The sequence below is a fragment of the Phodopus roborovskii genome, unplaced genomic scaffold (assembly GCF_943737965.1).
Source record: "Phodopus roborovskii unplaced genomic scaffold, PHOROB, whole genome shotgun sequence".
NCBI classification, from domain to species: Eukaryota; Metazoa; Chordata; class Mammalia; order Rodentia; family Cricetidae; genus Phodopus; species Phodopus roborovskii.
Window position 1 is genome coordinate 48504589 of NW_026126407.1, and position 17085 is coordinate 48521673.

General features: G+C 49.4%; 1 protein-coding gene across 2 annotated transcripts; it reads left to right on the top strand.

Annotated features, from left to right (window-relative positions):
• Positions 1 to 618: 618 nt before the first annotated feature.
• Ube2i (ubiquitin conjugating enzyme E2 I) lies at positions 619 to 16124 on the top strand. Of its 2 annotated transcripts, none has more exons than XM_051181118.1 (7): positions 619 to 812; positions 5789 to 5865; positions 6001 to 6084; positions 7006 to 7078; positions 11712 to 11821; positions 11942 to 12021; positions 14116 to 16124. In XM_051181118.1, exons 2-7 carry the CDS (start codon positions 5800 to 5802, stop codon positions 14177 to 14179), a joined length of 477 nt encoding a protein of 158 aa, XP_051037075.1. In that variant the 5' UTR covers positions 619 to 812; positions 5789 to 5799; the 3' UTR covers positions 14180 to 16124. The 2 variants fall into 2 exon arrangements, with proteins under 2 accessions (XP_051037075.1, XP_051037074.1); XM_051181117.1 differs by lacking the exon at positions 619 to 812 and adding an exon at positions 1480 to 1641.
• The last annotated feature ends 961 nt before the right edge of the window (positions 16125 to 17085 follow it).

The following is a 17085-nucleotide window of genomic DNA, read 5'->3' on the forward strand; positions in this document are numbered from 1 at the left end:
GTAGACAAGGTTTCTCTGTGTTGCTTTGGAGCCTGTTCTGGAACTCGGTCTGTTGACCAGGCTGTCCTCAAACTCACAGACATCCACCTGCCTCTGCCTCCCCAAGTGCTGGGATTAAAGGCACGTTCCAACAAGGCCTGTCCAGATGTCAGTCTTGGAAGCTGCTGTGCAGGCTGGGACAGATACAAAGTAGATGCGTTCTGTTTTGGGGGACAGACCTGCTGGGGTCACAACCACTACAGCTAGGTGGCAAGGGATTGTGTCCAAGTAGACCTTGTCTACAACTCAGACTCAATGAGAGAGCAAGGATTTGGTGTTCACCGTGATCTTTGTTTCCCTCCAAAACAACAGAAGGAATTTACAGGCTGGGCTCCAAGAACACTGGGCAGTTATGGTAAAGGAACACGGGACCGTGGTCCCTGTTTGGAGTACCCAACAGCCTCAGAAAGCAAAAGAGGACGGAGGGAGAGAGTGGTGAGTAGATAGATGGAGAGACCAACAGATGAACAGTTTAAGGCTGGTCATTCCTGGAGTCCCAAGGAACTCCCGGATCCAAAGATCCCAGGAAGCCCTTGTTGGCTGGAACTGGCCCCGGAAGGTCTCAGCACGTGCCAAAAAGTGAAGCAGACGCCAGGGTGGCCACCAGGGGGCCAGCCGACGGTTCTAAGTACCCGTCCCGTCGGTGAGGAGGCACCCGAGCACGGAGCTGGGTTGCTGAGGACCTCTGGACTGGCTGAGGAAACTGACCAGGCCACAGGGCGACGAGAAACGGGTCCAGTAGAAGCGGCGCAGGGATTTTAGTAGGAACTGAGGTACAGGCTGTGTGGCAGTGGCGGGGATTGGGGGTAGGGTGATTTCCCGGTTGCTGCCCCTCCCCCCATAGTTCAGACCTGTTCCCCTCCCCCACCAAGGGCCAGCCTGTTAGGGAACATCCACATTTCTCTTTCCGTCGGTTTTGCGTGCGTTTGGCCCTTTGTATGAGACTAGTTCATTGGGTAGATTCGAGATATGCCCCGCCCAGGTCCCCGAGCCTGCCAATTGCACGAAGCTTCACAGCGCGCTAATACTCCGAGGATCAGTACTGTCCTGCGACGATTCCTAGGATGGTTAGGCCTCAGTGATCTTTGCTCCCAGCACCCGGGTCTTAAGCCCAAGGATAACTCCAGGGTCTGTGCCCTGGAAGGTGCCCTTTGAGCATCTGGACGACCCTTGGGAATCTCGGCTTCCTTTTCTCCACACGGCTCGCCGGCGTGTCCTCAAGTGGAGGCTCTTATTCCGAAGAGGAGTTTGCAGACGCTCCCTCGAGCCTAGGACGCGGCCCCTTTAAGAGTATGGCTGTTCAGGGAGCTGCCTGCCTGGACAGGCGCCCCGGGCCTGGGCTCCGTAGGCGGTCGCGGGCAACTAGAGTGCGGCAGTCGAGCCCGGTTGGTGGGAAAAGCGTGGTTGCATAAAAGGCATAGGACCAGGGACAGGAGCGACAATACGTGGAGCAGGCGTGCGGCGGGCAGCCCAGCTCAGGCCCCGCCCCGCCTGCTGGGGTCCTGCGCTCCGGGCTGCGCGCGGCGGGCGCGGAGGGAAGTCCCGAGACAAAGGAGCGCCGCCGCCTCTACCGCCGCGACGGTCCGGGCCGCGGTCGCCCAGGTGAGCCGCCACCGGCCTGCGCGTGCACTCAGATCCTCGCCCCGCGTCGCCGCCGTTCCCAGTAGGCTTCCGGGAGGCGCCGAGCTGAGCCACCGCGGCCTCCTCTCGCTCGCGGCCTCCTCCCGCCTCCGAGCCTCGGCCCTTGAGGCACTGTGGCCCAGCCGGTGTGCCCCGGGCGAGTGCAGGGTTGGCAACACGGTCCACTACCCCTGCTACTCCTGGCGGACTGAGTTCCGCCGACCCCACGACAGACGAGCTGAGCTTTACAGTAGCCACCAGACACGTTCTGGGCGGTGCTGGGGCCGGTGGTTGGGCGAGCGGGAGTACAGGAAGGCCGTGGGCACTGGGCCGTGTCGCGGCCTGTAAGTCACAGCAGAAGGCAACTTCTCTACGTCGGTTGTCCAGACGCTGGGCTTGTCTTTTGGTTTTTGTGGGTGTCTTGTGCAGATTCTCTGCCCCGCTGTTCTTTATTCTTCAGGAACTGTTGCTTTAGTGGATGAGTTACCTGCCTCCGCAATAGAAATAAGCATCGAAGGGGAATTTGTTCTGATTCTAAAGGTGTTTAGGCTGTGAGTGATTGCAGTCCTGCCCTCCTCTAGCTTTCTCTGCCATTGGAAACTTAGGAAAGAGCTTAGTATCCTTAGTGAAGGGTCCTTGGGGCCTACAGTGTGCATTCAAATGGAAGAGGCCGCTTAGCCTTATCCGAGCCAGCTGTATGTAGTACCTGGTACCGGTGTTGCCTATAAGTCCAGGTGGGTAGAGATAAGCAACCTTGCACGTGCTCTCTGACTGGTAAGTAGCTCTGAAATACGTGGTATCGCCAGACATACAGCATACTGCAGGACCCCTGGGGTGGTAAGGCCTAGTCCTGTATTCCCTGCCTATCTCTGGTAGTTAGGGGTTATTTTGTCTTCACATCACAAAACTTTCCCAGCTCATGAAGTGGCTGTTAACTTGGGAAGGCAAGTTGTATTTAAGTGGCTTTTGGAGTGCCAGTGAGAGCAGCAGCACGGTCTTGAGGACCAGGTTTCTGCCTAGATCATTGCAGGTATGTCCCTAGAGCTTTTTTCCTTGACCGTGGGGCAGAAGGCCTTTAAGAGCTCTTGTAGAGCCATCTCTCGCTTCCTCTCTCTCTCTCTCCTTGTAAGACTGCTCTCTGGTAGCCCAGGTTGACTTTGAACTTTTGGTGGTCCCTCTGGTTCAGCACTCCTTAATACTGAGTATACAAGCATGAGTCACCGCATGCAGGTAGCTCCTCAGTTTTCACACTTAGGATAATCACAATTGGATGCCAGGACAGAGTTCTCTGGGCCGGCCCCTTTCTCCTGAGATCAGTTATGACTGGAGTCCCAACAGCTTTGTCCAGCAGAATACCTACCCTAGACTCCTTTCAGAATGCTGACCAGGGGTTCAGGAACTTGTTTGGAATTGGAAGTACTGCCCAGACTTGCTTGGGATCTTTTGCCATCTGATTGGCCTGGTGGGAATGGCAACTCCTTTATAGCCTACCCTCAGTTGGTGAAGTACTTGTACCCCTGAGCATGAGGGGGACAAGTTTCCAGGAGCCCGGGGATGCAATTAGTCATGTCCATTGAGAAGAGCTAGTTGAAAAGTGGGACACATTGGAAGTGAAACCCCAGGCTTCCTAGCTCTGCTCCAGCCATTGACATCCTCAGGTCTGCCCCCACCTTCACCCCTGTGCCCTTCTAACCAGACAGTTCAGAATTAGTCCTTCCCTGCCATGTTTCTCATGCCAGTATTACTCTTCTCATCCGTGCAGCAACCTGTCTTTCCCTCTTAGATGAGTACCGCCTGGATCTTATCTTTTCTAAGGTGTGAATATTTAGGCAGGTCTTGTGGGGTTGAAGGTTGGACAGGCTCTACTCCTGTGGTGGGGAAAGACAATTTGGGTCTGGGCTTGAGCCTTTATGTTTTTGACTTGAGGTAAGATAAGAGAGGAATTTTTATACACTTTGGGCTCGGGGACTGCAGTGTGTAGCACTTACGGGTTGTTTCAGGTTTGTCCCGGTGGCTTGTGCTTCTTTTTTGGGGGGTGGGTTTCGAGACAGGGTTTCTCTGTGTATCTTTGGAGCCTGTCCTGGAACTAGCTCTTGTAGACCAGACTTGCCTTGAACTCACATAGATCTGCCTACCTCTGCCTCCCAAGTGCTGGGATTAAAGGTGTATGCCACCATCACTTGGCCATGTGTTTTATAGTGATCTTACCCAAATTTCCTGAAACCCGGGCTCCTATGTGATTCCCCACTGCTGATGGCAGTCACAGTCATTTTCTACTTATGTATCTGATAAAGTAATCAAAAGCAATCTAGGGCCAGATGTGGTAGTGTGTACCTTTAATACCAACACTCAGGCAGGCAAATTTGTTAAGGCCAGCCTGATCTACATTTCTGGGCCACACTACATGGTGAGACCCTGTCTAGAAGCCAGACATGGTAGCTCATGCTTATCCCAATACTAAGGAGCTAGCCAGGAAGATTGTTAATGCATTTCAGGCTAGCCTGGGCTATTTGTGAGACTCTTATCTCAAAAACAAGCCACCTGGGACCTCTGTGCAGAGCTCTACAAGATTGCTTTGACCCAGTGTGTCTGTTCAGGAGGTGCCAGAGAACAACTGTGTTCACAGAGGGAGGTGCATATCTAATTAGCCCACATGTGGCACAGGGATCATGGCCTCTGGGCAGGTGTGTGAGCTGTAGACATCCTGGCTGGGTCAAGAATGCAGGGTGATTTCCTAGGGGAGTTGTGACTTTGCAGGTGCAGCCTGCCCTGAGTATAAGTACCAGAAACTCTAGGGAGGTCTGGTTGAGGTCTGTCAGGCTCTGTGTAACAGAAACCTATTCTATCGAGAATCTTGCTCTTGTCCTGAGGTTATTGAAGGCTCTGCCTCAGAGTGAAGATCCTACAGGACAGCCCAGTGGTCAGAGACCACTTTGAGCTGAAAACAGACTGAGGTGGAGCTAGTACTGCTGGGAGATTTTGCCCACAAGCTCAGTGGAGCCCCATGTGAGAATGATGGAACCCTGAAGTTGGGGTCAGATGTGGGACTTTTGCCTTCTGGGAACCAGCTCAGTGTGAACCACTTCAGAAAGATGCCCTTTGCCCTGCTAGATCCTTGCTCAAGGGGCCGTCTTCCCTGTGATCTCACACCCCTAGATCCCAGTGTAGGTTTGGGAGTCTATGGATGCTGTCTCGGGTGATATAAAAAAGAGAATAAAAAGGGTAAGCAGGTGGCAGCTAGATTGGAGCGATAATCAAAGTGATTAGCAGGCTGTGGCCTCAAAGGGGACAGTCCTTTACCCATGCTGAGTGGAACCTGAGGGTCTTGTCCAAGTATGCTGATGGGCCTTGGCAAACGCTGCTGACCCTGACCTGAGGCTTGCCCTCCTCCACCCCCCAGGGTCACAGGGCATATCTCTGGAGTGAGCTTCTGTAGTATAGCAGGAAGCAGAGAGGTTAGTCCCACCTCTTGGAGTAGTCTGCCTGTGAAAGTCACTCTTCTGTCTGCCCTGTGGTGCAGATTTTTCTCACCAGTATGTTCAGGAGTAGTGATTGTCCTGCTGATGAGCCTGCTTCTGAGCTGTGATCCCAGAGCTCCTGTGTCTGGTGTATTTGGAGGGCAGTACCTTGTCCCTGAATCCTCTTCCCACGCCCAAGCTAGCACTCTACCTTTGGGGGGGGGGGGGTTGTGCAGAGGTGAGCCACTGAGCCACACCCTACCCTCAGATGAGTGCTACCAGTGCCAGCTAGGCCCTACCTGTCCTGAGAGTTTGACTGTGGAGTGGGTGCCAGGTCTTTCCAGAAGATGCTCAGTGCCTAACAGGGAGTTGATAGCCTTTGTGCAGGTTCTCTGCACTGCCCGCCTGTGCCCCCCTCCCCCAGCAGTTGGGGTTTGTAAACCACCACAGGAGGGACAATTGTGCCCTCACCTGCTTACCTGGAGGTGTTCTGGGGGAACCTATTTAGGGGTATAATGCTAGCACTTGCTCCAAAGGCAGGCTGCCCAACTGGACTTTAGCCTTATTCACATGCTTCTTGGAAACAGCCCTCCCTGGCTGGGGTGGGGGTAGGGATGTGGCTTGGAGATGTGTGCACGTGCACCTAACCTTCCCTCTACTATCTGTTCCAGGGACTTTGAATATGTCGGGGATTGCCCTCAGCCGACTTGCCCAGGAAAGGAAAGCTTGGAGGAAGGACCACCCTTTTGTAAGGAGCATTCTGTTTCTGCCACCAGGAGGGGCCTTCTGTTGGATTTTGTTCCCTGCTGCTCAGCCTGTAGCCACTGGGTGAGATCCAGGCTTGTTCTCTGAGCTGGTTTGTTTTGTGACTGTTCTTTCTCAGGGCTTTGTGGCTGTCCCAACAAAGAACCCTGATGGCACGATGAACCTGATGAATTGGGAGTGCGCTATTCCTGGAAAGAAGGGGGTAAGGGCTGACATTGGCTTTGTACCTACTAACTGTTTTTAACAAGAGATTTGAGGGAGCAGAACTACTAGAAGGAATTTCATATATCTATGACATCTGACCACAGCTAGCCTATCAGGTCATAGCCCTCATCAAGTCAAAGACTGGGCTGTGCTGGTAGAAAGGCTTAGATCCTGGCAAATCATTGGATCAGTGAACCCGCCCAGGGATGAAGAACAGGTGAAGGTTGCTGGCTACAAAGTGTTGAGCCCCAATGGCAAAGTGCCCTTGGAGAGCACAGATGTGTGTCCTGCTGCACATTGGCCTCAATGTTGCCAATTGTCTGTCCTTGGCCAGACATGTAAAGCATGGTGAGGGAGGGAGGGTCTCCTATTACTTCAGGCATTGTCCAAACCAGGGCCTCAGGTTCAGCTTAGTGTCTGAGCAGAAATGCAAGCTGAGTTATCTGTCCAAGGCTCTATTGCAGAGTGTGGGGTAGGTTCCTGGCATGTGCTAAGAATCAGGGTGGGTCAGGTGCACTGTGGTACTTCCATCTCATGAGATAGGGTAGAAAACTATTGGGTTGGGGAGTAGTACCCTGTCCTTCCTAGAGTAGGAGGATCCAAGGTGTTGACTAATAGAGGCACAAGCTGCTGGGCCCAGGCTGTTGTTCTCAGGCACCCAAGAACTGTGGGTCCTGAGCACCACAGCATCAGGCAGGCTCCCTACTTGTGTTCAAGCAGCTTCTGCCTCCATCCTATCTGAGGAAGACCCTTGTCTAGTTCCTGAAAGCACAGTGGGAGTCTTCTTCAGTCCTAGAGGTATAATAATGGTGTGGGGTTATAGTTAGAGAACTAACTAAGGATCTGGGTTTGGGGAAACTTCTCCTGGGCTTACCTTGGCAAGTGAGCCACACATCTAACCTTAGTTCCCTTCCTACAGACTCCATGGGAAGGAGGCTTATTCAAACTACGGATGCTTTTCAAAGATGACTATCCGTCCTCACCACCAAAATGTAAGTTCTGCATAGACCTTACAGTTCCTTCCCAGATCCTCCCTTTGGGAGCCATGCCTGTGGATGCTCTGCCCAGCGGGCGGGTATCCATGCTAGGAGAAAGGCAGTTTTGGTGAGTTGGCTTGCCAGGATAGAGGTGCATGTTACAATGTGGTCTCTAACCCCAGCCAATCAGGAAGTATCACATATGTCAGAGAGAAAGTTAGGAGTTCCAAGCTTAAGTTCCTGGGTGCTTTGGTGCCTGCAGGGGCCACTGGGGAGTAGAAGGGCAGGAATGTAGAAGCTCCCCTAGGTTAAAGTAAGTGGTTAGCATATATCAGGCCTTTTGAGTTCAATTCAAAGCACCAAAGGAGAAGAGTCTCCCTCATTCTAGTCTGCTGCATTCTGTTTGTTCCCATTTATGCCCAGCATCCTAGTGAAGGATTGTGTGCAGCCTGAGTGATAAGCCTTCATGGGGATCCAGTGACCACTACCACCATTCTGCTCAGGTTAAGACCAGGTCTGAGCTTTCACAGCTGGTTTATAAATAGAGATGATGTCCATTACAGTGACCCCCCCCCCCAGAGTACTTAAATATAGCTTATTAGGAACCACTAGATGAAGAAGTCTTGTTCTGTTTGGGATCCCCTTGAGTCTCAGTGTTTGAGACAGAGTTTCTCTCTATGTAGCCTTGACTGTTCTAGAACTGACGCCGTAGACTAACTAATCTAGCCTTGAACTCAAAGGTCTGCCTGCCTCTGCCTCCCAAGCACCATAATTAAAGGCATATACCACTACAACCAGCCAATTAGTGCTTTCTTTTAATTGGGAGTAGGTATCTAAGATTGAGACAGACACAATTGCTTTCATGTGATGCTGGAATCCTAAGCAGATACAATGAGCCAAGAAGTTTCTTGATTGGCAAGGAAAACCAAGATACCTTTTTTTTTTTTTTTTTTTTTTTTTTTTTTTTTGTGACAAGGTTTCTCTATCTTTGGACCCTGTCCTGGAACTTGCTCTGTAGACTAGGCTAACCTTGAACTCACAGAGATCCACCTATCTCTGCCTCCTGATTGCTGGGATTATAGGTGCGGGCCATCACCTCCCAGCTGAAAGATGATTTCTGTAAGCTTTAAACCATGGTCATTTCTGAAGAGCCCAGGTTACTCTTGGCAATTATGTAGGATGATGACTGACCTCCTGGCTGTTCTGCATATGCTATAGAGTGTCCCGTTCAATCAGGCAGGCTCCAGAGTGTGTGTGGAGATGGCAAAGAGTGGAGACAGTCAGTTCCTTGAAGTTCTAGGGGCCTGGAGACCCAGTGTAAAGAGATCATCCAGACCCTATAGCAGGATGAATCACTAGTTACTAAGACATGGTTAAATGTGGGATTGGTACAAAGGCAGGCGAGCAGACTATGAAACAGAGTGGAGAGTCCAGAAAAGCCATATCTACTCACTGGGTATGTGATGGAACTATCAGGGGTTGCTTGGGAGGTGGGGAACCCCTTTGCCACAGCCTATAGGTTCAGCTCAGTCAAGTGAATGGGGAATAGGGCAGATTTGGAGAAGGCTCCAGAGGTTTTCCATGATCCATGGGTGAAAGTTATTCTTTGTAGGGGAAGTAAAAGAGGTGTTGGCTGTAGGGATTTGTTGTCTGTTTGGCCCTGGAGTTAAGACAGTCTTAGACACAGCTAGTGAGAGATGCAGGAAAGCAGAACACACCTTGCTGGATTTCAGGCTCTTCTGGTTACCAAGTAGGAGTTAAGCAGCCATGAAACAGAGTAGACTCTTCATAAAGGAGGAAGACTGATGCAGCCAAGAGCTGAACAGCAGGAACTCTTAGGTACTTGCTACAGGATGTAAAGGTTGGGTGTTTTCTGGGATAATCTCTTCTGTGACCACTAAAGCTGACCTCCTGCCACTATTCTCTAGAGCTCAGCGGTAGGAATGCCTACATGTTCACAAAAGCAAGGCAGGAATGTCATGGAAACCTCATTGGTGCTAATCAGAAGGCAGATGGTTCAGGTGTGCAGCGTGGGAAATATGGAGGGTAAAGGGAAACAAAGATGAGGCTTATAAATCCCCCAGACAGTAAATAGTGGACTCCTTAATGTTTGATCCAGGCCTCAAAGCAGTTGCTACTGGAGTGAGACTAAAAGTAGAGGGGGCTAGTAGGGGCCAGCTGAAATTCTAATGCAAGTCATTGTTAGTAGAAGAAAACATGGTTGTTAAATGAGATTAAACTTGCATTTGCTCAAAAGTGCAATTAAAAGAAAAAGATGAGCCCTAATTTGGGAAAGATGTCTCCTAGAGAAGGGCTTTTATTGAGAACACACCGCACTTCTGATCAGTAAGGGACACAAGATAAGACATGCCTTTAAAGCAGCTGCCAGGAAGTGGTGCTGGCACTGTGGTTTAGAGCACTGGCTGCTCTTCTATGGGACCAAGGCTAGATTTTAGCATTCCATGGCAGCTCACAATAAGGCAGCTGCCAGAGGTCTCTGGAGATGGGAACCAGGACCCTGGAGGCCCTGGCCCAGTTGTAAAACCTTGGCCCACTACCCTCTGCATTTGCATATCAGTGGCACTGATCACATTCAAGCCCTTTCTTATAGCTTTGCTTGGAGTGGCATGCAGTAACCCACAACCACAACACACACTGAACCTTGTGCGGAACAATTTGGAAATTTTCTGTAAGCTTGTCATTAATGGCTGGTGGTCATTCTCTGTCTCATCTTTCTTCATTAATTTAGTATTTATTTTTGTGGTGCTTTACATTGAACCAGGCCCTCACAGATGCTAGGCAAATACTCCATCACCGAGCTGCAGTCCCACGTTTTTTATTATTTAAAGCTCATGGACAATTAGAGTTTAACAAAACTAACTGGGCAGTGGTGGAGCATACCTTTAACCCTAGCACTCATCCCCACACTCGAGAGGTAGAGGCAGGCGGATCTCTTGAGTTTGAGGTCAGCTCAGTTTAGAGAACAAGTTCTAGGACAGCCAGGGCTACACAGAGAAACCCTGTCTCAAAAAAAATAATAGTTACTATATGTTTTTAAGAATATGTATGTGCAAGCATACACATGTACAACAGCATATGTGTGGAAGTCAGTATAGTATGTATGAGTTTTCTTCTTCCAAATCATCAGGCAGGGTTGGCAGGTACTGCCTTTACCCAGTGAATCATGTTGCTGGCTCTTAAAACACTACTGTAACTGAAGCTCAGCAGGCTGCAGGATTTTTTTTTTTTTTTTTTTAATGTGTACATTTGTCTATGAGGATGTCATAGAACTAGAGTTACAGACAGTTGTAAACTGCCATGTGGGTGCTAGGAATTGAACCCAGGTCCTCTGGGAGAGGGGGGAAAGCCCAGGGCTCTTAACCACTGAGCCATCTCTCCAGCCCTCAGGCTACACTCTTTAGTTTGGCCCTCAAGCTACATTAACAGCAACTATATATCCACTGAAAACCTTTCTGTGAGGGGCTAGAGAGATGGCTCAGCATCAGAGCATGTGCTGCTCTTGCAGAGGAGCCAAGTTGAGTAATTCACAACCATCTGTAACTCCAGCTCCAGGGGATCCTCTGGCCTTTGTGGGCACCTGAACACTCATGTGCATAACTTGTACGAAATACAGACACACTTCTTCTCTGGGCAGGAAGCAGCTGCTCTCCCCATCCCCAGGGTAGTGGCACAAATCTTTAATCCCAGTACTACTTAGGAGGCAGAGACAGGTAGATCTCTGAGTTTGAGGCCAGCTTCCTTTACAGGGTAAATTCCAAGACAGTCAAGGCTACAAATAGAAACCTTGTCTTGAACAACTTTAAAAAAAAAAAAAAAAATCTCCAGAGCAGGTAGTAGTTGTGAGTCTCCATAGGAGCCCTGGGAATTGAACCCAGATCCTCTGGAAGCCCAGTTGGTGTTGTTAACCTCTAAGCCATTTCTTTTAAAACAAGATTTCACTAAGACACCTAGGCTGACCTTTAACTCATATTCTCTCTGCCTAGCCTACAGAGTAGCTACCTGATAGAGGTATGTGCTATCACAGCTGCCCAGCCTATTTGTCTGCATTACAAGGAACTCAGTCCAAAGCCTTATATACACCAGGGAAAGGAATTACATCCCCAGACCCCTTCATATGCTTATAAGCCAGGCTGCCTGCCTTTAGACTTGTACTTTTTGTATTTTTATTTGAAAATAAATACAAGTTTGCCCAGGTCAAAGTGAGACACATCCTAAATTATCGATGCTGGAGCAGTGTCTGAGTGGTGCTTGCCATGCAGAGTTTTCTATTGTAAAAAACATGGTGTGCTTGAAGCCTGTGTTGTGAAGGTCTTTGGGTTATTCTGGCCTGTTTCCTCCAGCCTTAAAAACATTGTCCCTTCTGACTAGGAACACAGGAGAAGGTCATAGGCTCAATTGCCTCAACTTCTGGCCTCTCCAGTTTCTTCAAGGCAGAGTTGTCTTATATCTAGGCTTAGCTCAAGAAGAAGAGGTGTATTCTCATCTTTCTTTTTCTGGCCCCTCTGCTACCAAGTTTGAGTTCTCTTTGAAAGGTGCTCCAGAGTCAGGAAGGAGGAGGGCAAGGGCAGCTTGGGCTAGGGGACAGCATCTGCCTCCAAAAGTATTCCTTTCCTTCCCTGTCCTCCAGGTAAATTTGAGCCACCACTGTTTCACCCAAATGTGTATCCTTCTGGCACAGTGTGCCTGTCCATCCTGGAGGAAGACAAGGACTGGAGGCCAGCTATCACGATCAAACAGGTATGGAGTGGCCAGCTGGCTACCCCGCCCATGGGTTTGTCCTGTTCACGGTTGCTGGAGCCACTTTTCAGACTCCCAAGCCCCATCAATATTAGCTGATTGCTATTGTTTCTCCCACAGATCTTATTAGGAATACAAGAACTTCTAAATGAACCAAATATTCAAGACCCAGCTCAAGCAGAGGCCTACACAATTTACTGGTTAGTAGCAACCACCCACCGGCTAAACCTTCCTTCCCTGGAAGTGCAGATGGGGCACTTATCAGATAGGAGCTCTGGGGTATTATCGTACTTCCTCAGGGAGGCCCTGAGGAAGAGCTGCAAACTCCCACTGGGTGGGTGACTGGGATGTGGTCAGAGAACCATCAAGGAAACTGCATGTCTGACCTGTTAGCAGCAGAACTATGTATGCAATTGTGAAGCTTACCCTGAGCAAGAACGGGGGACCAGAGCATGATATAAGGTAAGATGGCATGTATAGAACAGGTGATGGTGGGCACCGGTGGACACTTTGTAGTTATCTGTGGTAGGTGTATAAAGAATTGTGGCCTGCTGCATAATAGCACAGCTTTTTGCTAGTACAGTGCTTTTGGCTCTTTTTGCATCTTGGCGGGAGGATGACATCATGTGATCAGTTAGAATTTGAAAGACAGTTGAACCAGTGCTGTAGGCAGCAAGGAAAACCCTCAAAATAGAGGCCCCATGTTTTTGGTGTGAGTCTGGTAACTTCAAGGGAGGCACAAAAGAATTTCCACCTCTGAATTAGAATGGAGCAAGAACTAACAGAACCAAACTAAACATGCTGTGTGTATGCTTTATCCTTGCTGTCTGCAAGGATGTACTGTATGTTCAGGGTGCATGCCCAACTTCGGTGCTTGAGTGCAGCCCTCTCTGGCAGCCAAGGCAGGCCCGTCTAGAATTGTCACTAGGACCTTGAGTGTAGCTTATACTCACTTGGTGTATTGCCTGCTGTGCAGTGACTGCCTGTACTCCAGGCTCCCTCTGGGCCTAATCCTTGTGTGGGATGCTATCAATGGCCGTGTGTGGACTGTATGGCTCATGAAGCAGGTATGCTTCTGCCAGACCCTTGGAGCCTCTCACTATGCTGGGTGCTTAGCACTGCACTCTGTCCTGGACCTAGCTCTGTTCACAGCTGGTCTAAGGGTTGGTTCCCACCTCCATAATATAGGCTCTTACTGCAATTCTCTGAGTTGGAGGGTTCTCTGTGCTGCAACATCCAGTTATCTGTTACTGGCTTACTTTGTACTTGTTTTCACTATATATGTAGAAGCTTCGTGTCCTTCATTGAGTGGCTGATGGCTTGCTGTCATTGTTTAATGAATAGCAGTACTACTGGATGCAGGCTAGGCTATTGCCCTCGTGGTAGCGTCAGCCCCTTCCCAGGACTAGCATGTACTTCTAGTATTATGTCCTCCCTGCTAGGATTCTGGTACTGGGCGTTTCTGGGGTGGCCTTGGCACAAGAACCTGTCATATGTACCTTGGCTATCCTGTCTCTCAACTTTAATAGTGTCTGTAAACTCTGGGGCCGGGCAGCTTGGGCTCAGGCTTGCCCAATAGAGACACTTGACAAGTTCATTGATGTGTTAATAGTTTATGCTATCGTCTGGCTGTACAATGAGACGCCCAAGGACTGCTGCCCTAAGGAGCCCAGCATGTAAATGTCTTCTTGTTCCCACAGGCCTCAAGGTCATATTGTTCCCCTTATGTCAGTTTTCTGTTCCCATACACAGTGCAGGCTAGCTTAGGTCTGAAGTCTCAACAGTGGGTTCGTGCCTTCCATATTGAAAGCCCACAGATGCTCATACCTGTTACGGAACTGAGCGAAACCTAGTGCCAATGGGCTCTTCTTTAGTTGATAGCACTGTCTCATACTTGCTCTTTGTGGCTGACTACAACTAGTCTTGCTATACGTGCTAGTTGGAGGTGCACACTTGGGTTCCCAGAGACTAGGGTGAAAAGAAGTCAGTTTAGCCAAGACTTCTAGGCAGTGATATGGTGAGTTCACTGACCCAGTTCCCCAGTAGTGGAGACAGCAGACTGCACTTACTAGTCAGTCATGGGAGTGTGCTGTGAGTGCTGTGCGCTCCAGACTCCCAATAAAAGGCTAGACATAGCACAACAGGAAGCTGAGGCCACTGTCCCCCATGTGGTGGTCTGTGTTCTGTTCCTAAGAGGTTGAGGAGATTGCTGCCCCTGGGTGTGTTGTTTATCTCAGTGAGCAGGTTGTGTTACCACCTTATCTAACTCTTTTTTTCTCTCTTGACCCTCTCAGCCAAAACAGAGTGGAATATGAGAAAAGGGTTCGAGCACAAGCGAAGAAGTTTGCCCCCTCATAAGCAGCGGCACTGTGGCTCCATGACGAGGAAGGGATTGGCTTGGCAAGAACTTGTTTACAATCTTTTGCAGATCTAAGTCGCTGCGTACAGTTACTAGTCACCTGGGAGGGTTGAGTGGGCGCCATTTTTCCATTTCCGCCACTGGCATTTACAGTCTCAATTCGCTGAATTGCCCCAGTTTTTCATACAGGGTCTCTTCCTTCAGTCTTTTGTATTTTTGATTGTTATGTAAAACTTGCTTTTATTTTAATATTGATGTCAGTATTTCAACTGCTGTAAAATGATAAACTTTTGTACTTGGTAAGCCCCTAGGAGCTAGGTTCTTTGCGCTCGGATGCAGGCATGCTTCTCACTGTTTCTGGCCTCTAGCTGGCTGTATGACAGATCCACACTGTCCCTCTCTCCCCATCCTCGTCCTCCTCATAAACCTTGGCTGTTGCTTTTGAGCCTCAGATCCAAAGTTGGCCAGCGTCTCCATTCTGCACCTCTTCCTTTGTGTTTATATGGCGTTTTGTCTGTGTTGCTGTTTAGAGTAAATAAACTGTTTATATAAAGGTTTTTTGTTGCATTATCATCATTAAAATATGAGGAGGTACTAGTATGTCTGGCCCTCCTTATATGGCTGCAGCCTTTGCCAGGCACCAAGGCTGAGCCCCAGGACTAGCACCTAGGAGTTCTTACAGCTTCTGTTAGAGTTGTGCCCAGGCCCCTTGCAGCTCCAGCTTCATCTGGTTCTTTGTAAATAGGACTATGTACAGAAGTGTGTTCTGTTCTCCCCACCTGGGTCTTTGGGCCTTTAAGGTACCAGGCAGCATGAGAACCTCAAGAAGTCGGAATCCACATCCAGCCTTGTAAACCCAACAGGGTGAAAGATTGGCTGATCCAGACCAAGGCTGTGGCCAAGTGAGGGCCAAGGACACAATGACCTGCATTGATCTCCCTGCCTGCTAGTACTGTGGGCCTCACTGGGCCCTGGTAGCTGGCTTCAGGCCTTTTGATGCCCTGCCCCTGCACCCTGGAGGAGGCAATCCTGCCACTGGTCCTGGCAAACAGCAGGCCCTTGTCTGATCACCTGAGCACACAGCTCCTGCACCTCCTGGCCTGCCTTCAGCCCCACCCTACAGCCTGGGTGCTAGGCACAGGATGACCTCGGGTACCATTGTCCACATACTCTGCTTGCTGGACCTGGTCTAGGGTGAAACTGCTATCTAGCAGTGGCCTGTAGCCCATGCCTGGGTCCACAGACCACAAGGAGATGGAGTGGACATAGCCAGTGATCACAGTGTCCATCAGATTTGTTCCTGACACCCCCTGGAAGACCCTTGGCATGGGAACCAGTCACCAGTGGCTCAAGTTCAGGGACCAAGCAAGGGAGGGCTGAGCCCATTCCCAGTTCTGCAACCAGGAGTCTTCACTCTGAAATTGGAGGGACTTGTGCTCCCACAGCTGGTGGCACCTGTACAGACTGGGTTACCAGTGCCTCATGGGTATATTTAGCCACAAATGCAGGCCGGAGCCCCATTTGGATGGACAGTTGCAGTTGGTGGCACAGGGCCTCACCTGGGGAGTTCAGGTGTGTGTGTGTGTGTAGCCTGCTCTCAGAATGTCTTATTTTGTAACAACTGACTACATTTAGTAATAGGTACACATGTATATGGTTAATATATGGAAATTCAATATATTTTATAGTTAAAGTATTCTAAAGTAACTGATGTTTCTAGCAAACTGTAGTGATTCCAGCTATGAAATGTTCCTTTTGTACTACAGTCCTTGGCTACCAGAGATGTCAATCTTGTAACATGAGAATGTGGTCTGTGACCATCCTGTGTTCAGATGGTGGGGAGGAGGGTATCCCAGCATGAGGCCTCATTGGTAAGGAATTGTGGGCAACAGATAAACCACTGTATCTACAAATCCTCTAATTAAAGCATTTCCACAAACTGCAGCCCTCAGGTGGTGTCCTTGGCTTCCTCTTCCCTGCCTCTTAACTCTGCTCATCTTAGTGTGTTTCTCTCATACCCATTATCCATGTGCACCTGTTATCACATCTCACCAGCATCCCCCCAAGCCAGCTAAAGTAAGGTCTGGTACCTGTGTGGGTCTTGGTGAGGGAAGTTTTGACTAACAAGCATCAAAGTGAGTGCTCCTTGAGTCTGAAGTGGGAGCTGTGGCTGGAGAAATACAGCCTCTGATCAACTTCTGAAAACAGATGTTTTCTCCTGGACTTTCCATGGTTTTGTGAAATCCCTCTAATTCTAACAATAGTTGAGGCTTAGAGCCATTGATGATTCTGAGAGCTTTGTGTGGATCAATTCATTGACTCCTTATAACAGCCCTATGAAACTAGTGTGTTCCTGCTAGACAGACAAGGCAACTGAGGCACAGAGTGGTACATTTAGCAAGCACTGAGCTGAGACATGAGGTAGGGCAGCCAGAGCCTCTCCCCCGTTTAGCCAGGGCTCCTGATGCACTAGCTACTCTACTCCTGTGGGTCTGATCCACTCAGGACTTCTCAGAGTGTTTCTCTTACTTGCAAACTCCCCTCAGAAGCCCGTTGCCCAGTTTCATCATCCTAAGGGCCACCCAGTCTAAGTCCCTGTTGATTGATAGAAACCAATCATCCTTCATGGTTGAGGGAGAGTGATTAAGATCTCTGACAGGAATGTCAGGCTGTTGTATAACTGCCAGTAACTCAGTTTCCAAAGGATCCAATAATACACTCACACAGACAAATGACTCACACACAGTTTTAAAATGTTTATTTTATATAGTCTTCAACATTTCCAGGGATGCTAGTGTTTAGGACTGGCCCACCCATTGGGTTCCCAAGGTCTCAGGAGCTTGGACCTCGTGCTCTGTCCATAGTGTTCATTATGGTCTTAGGGTTTCTATTGCTGTGACAAAAC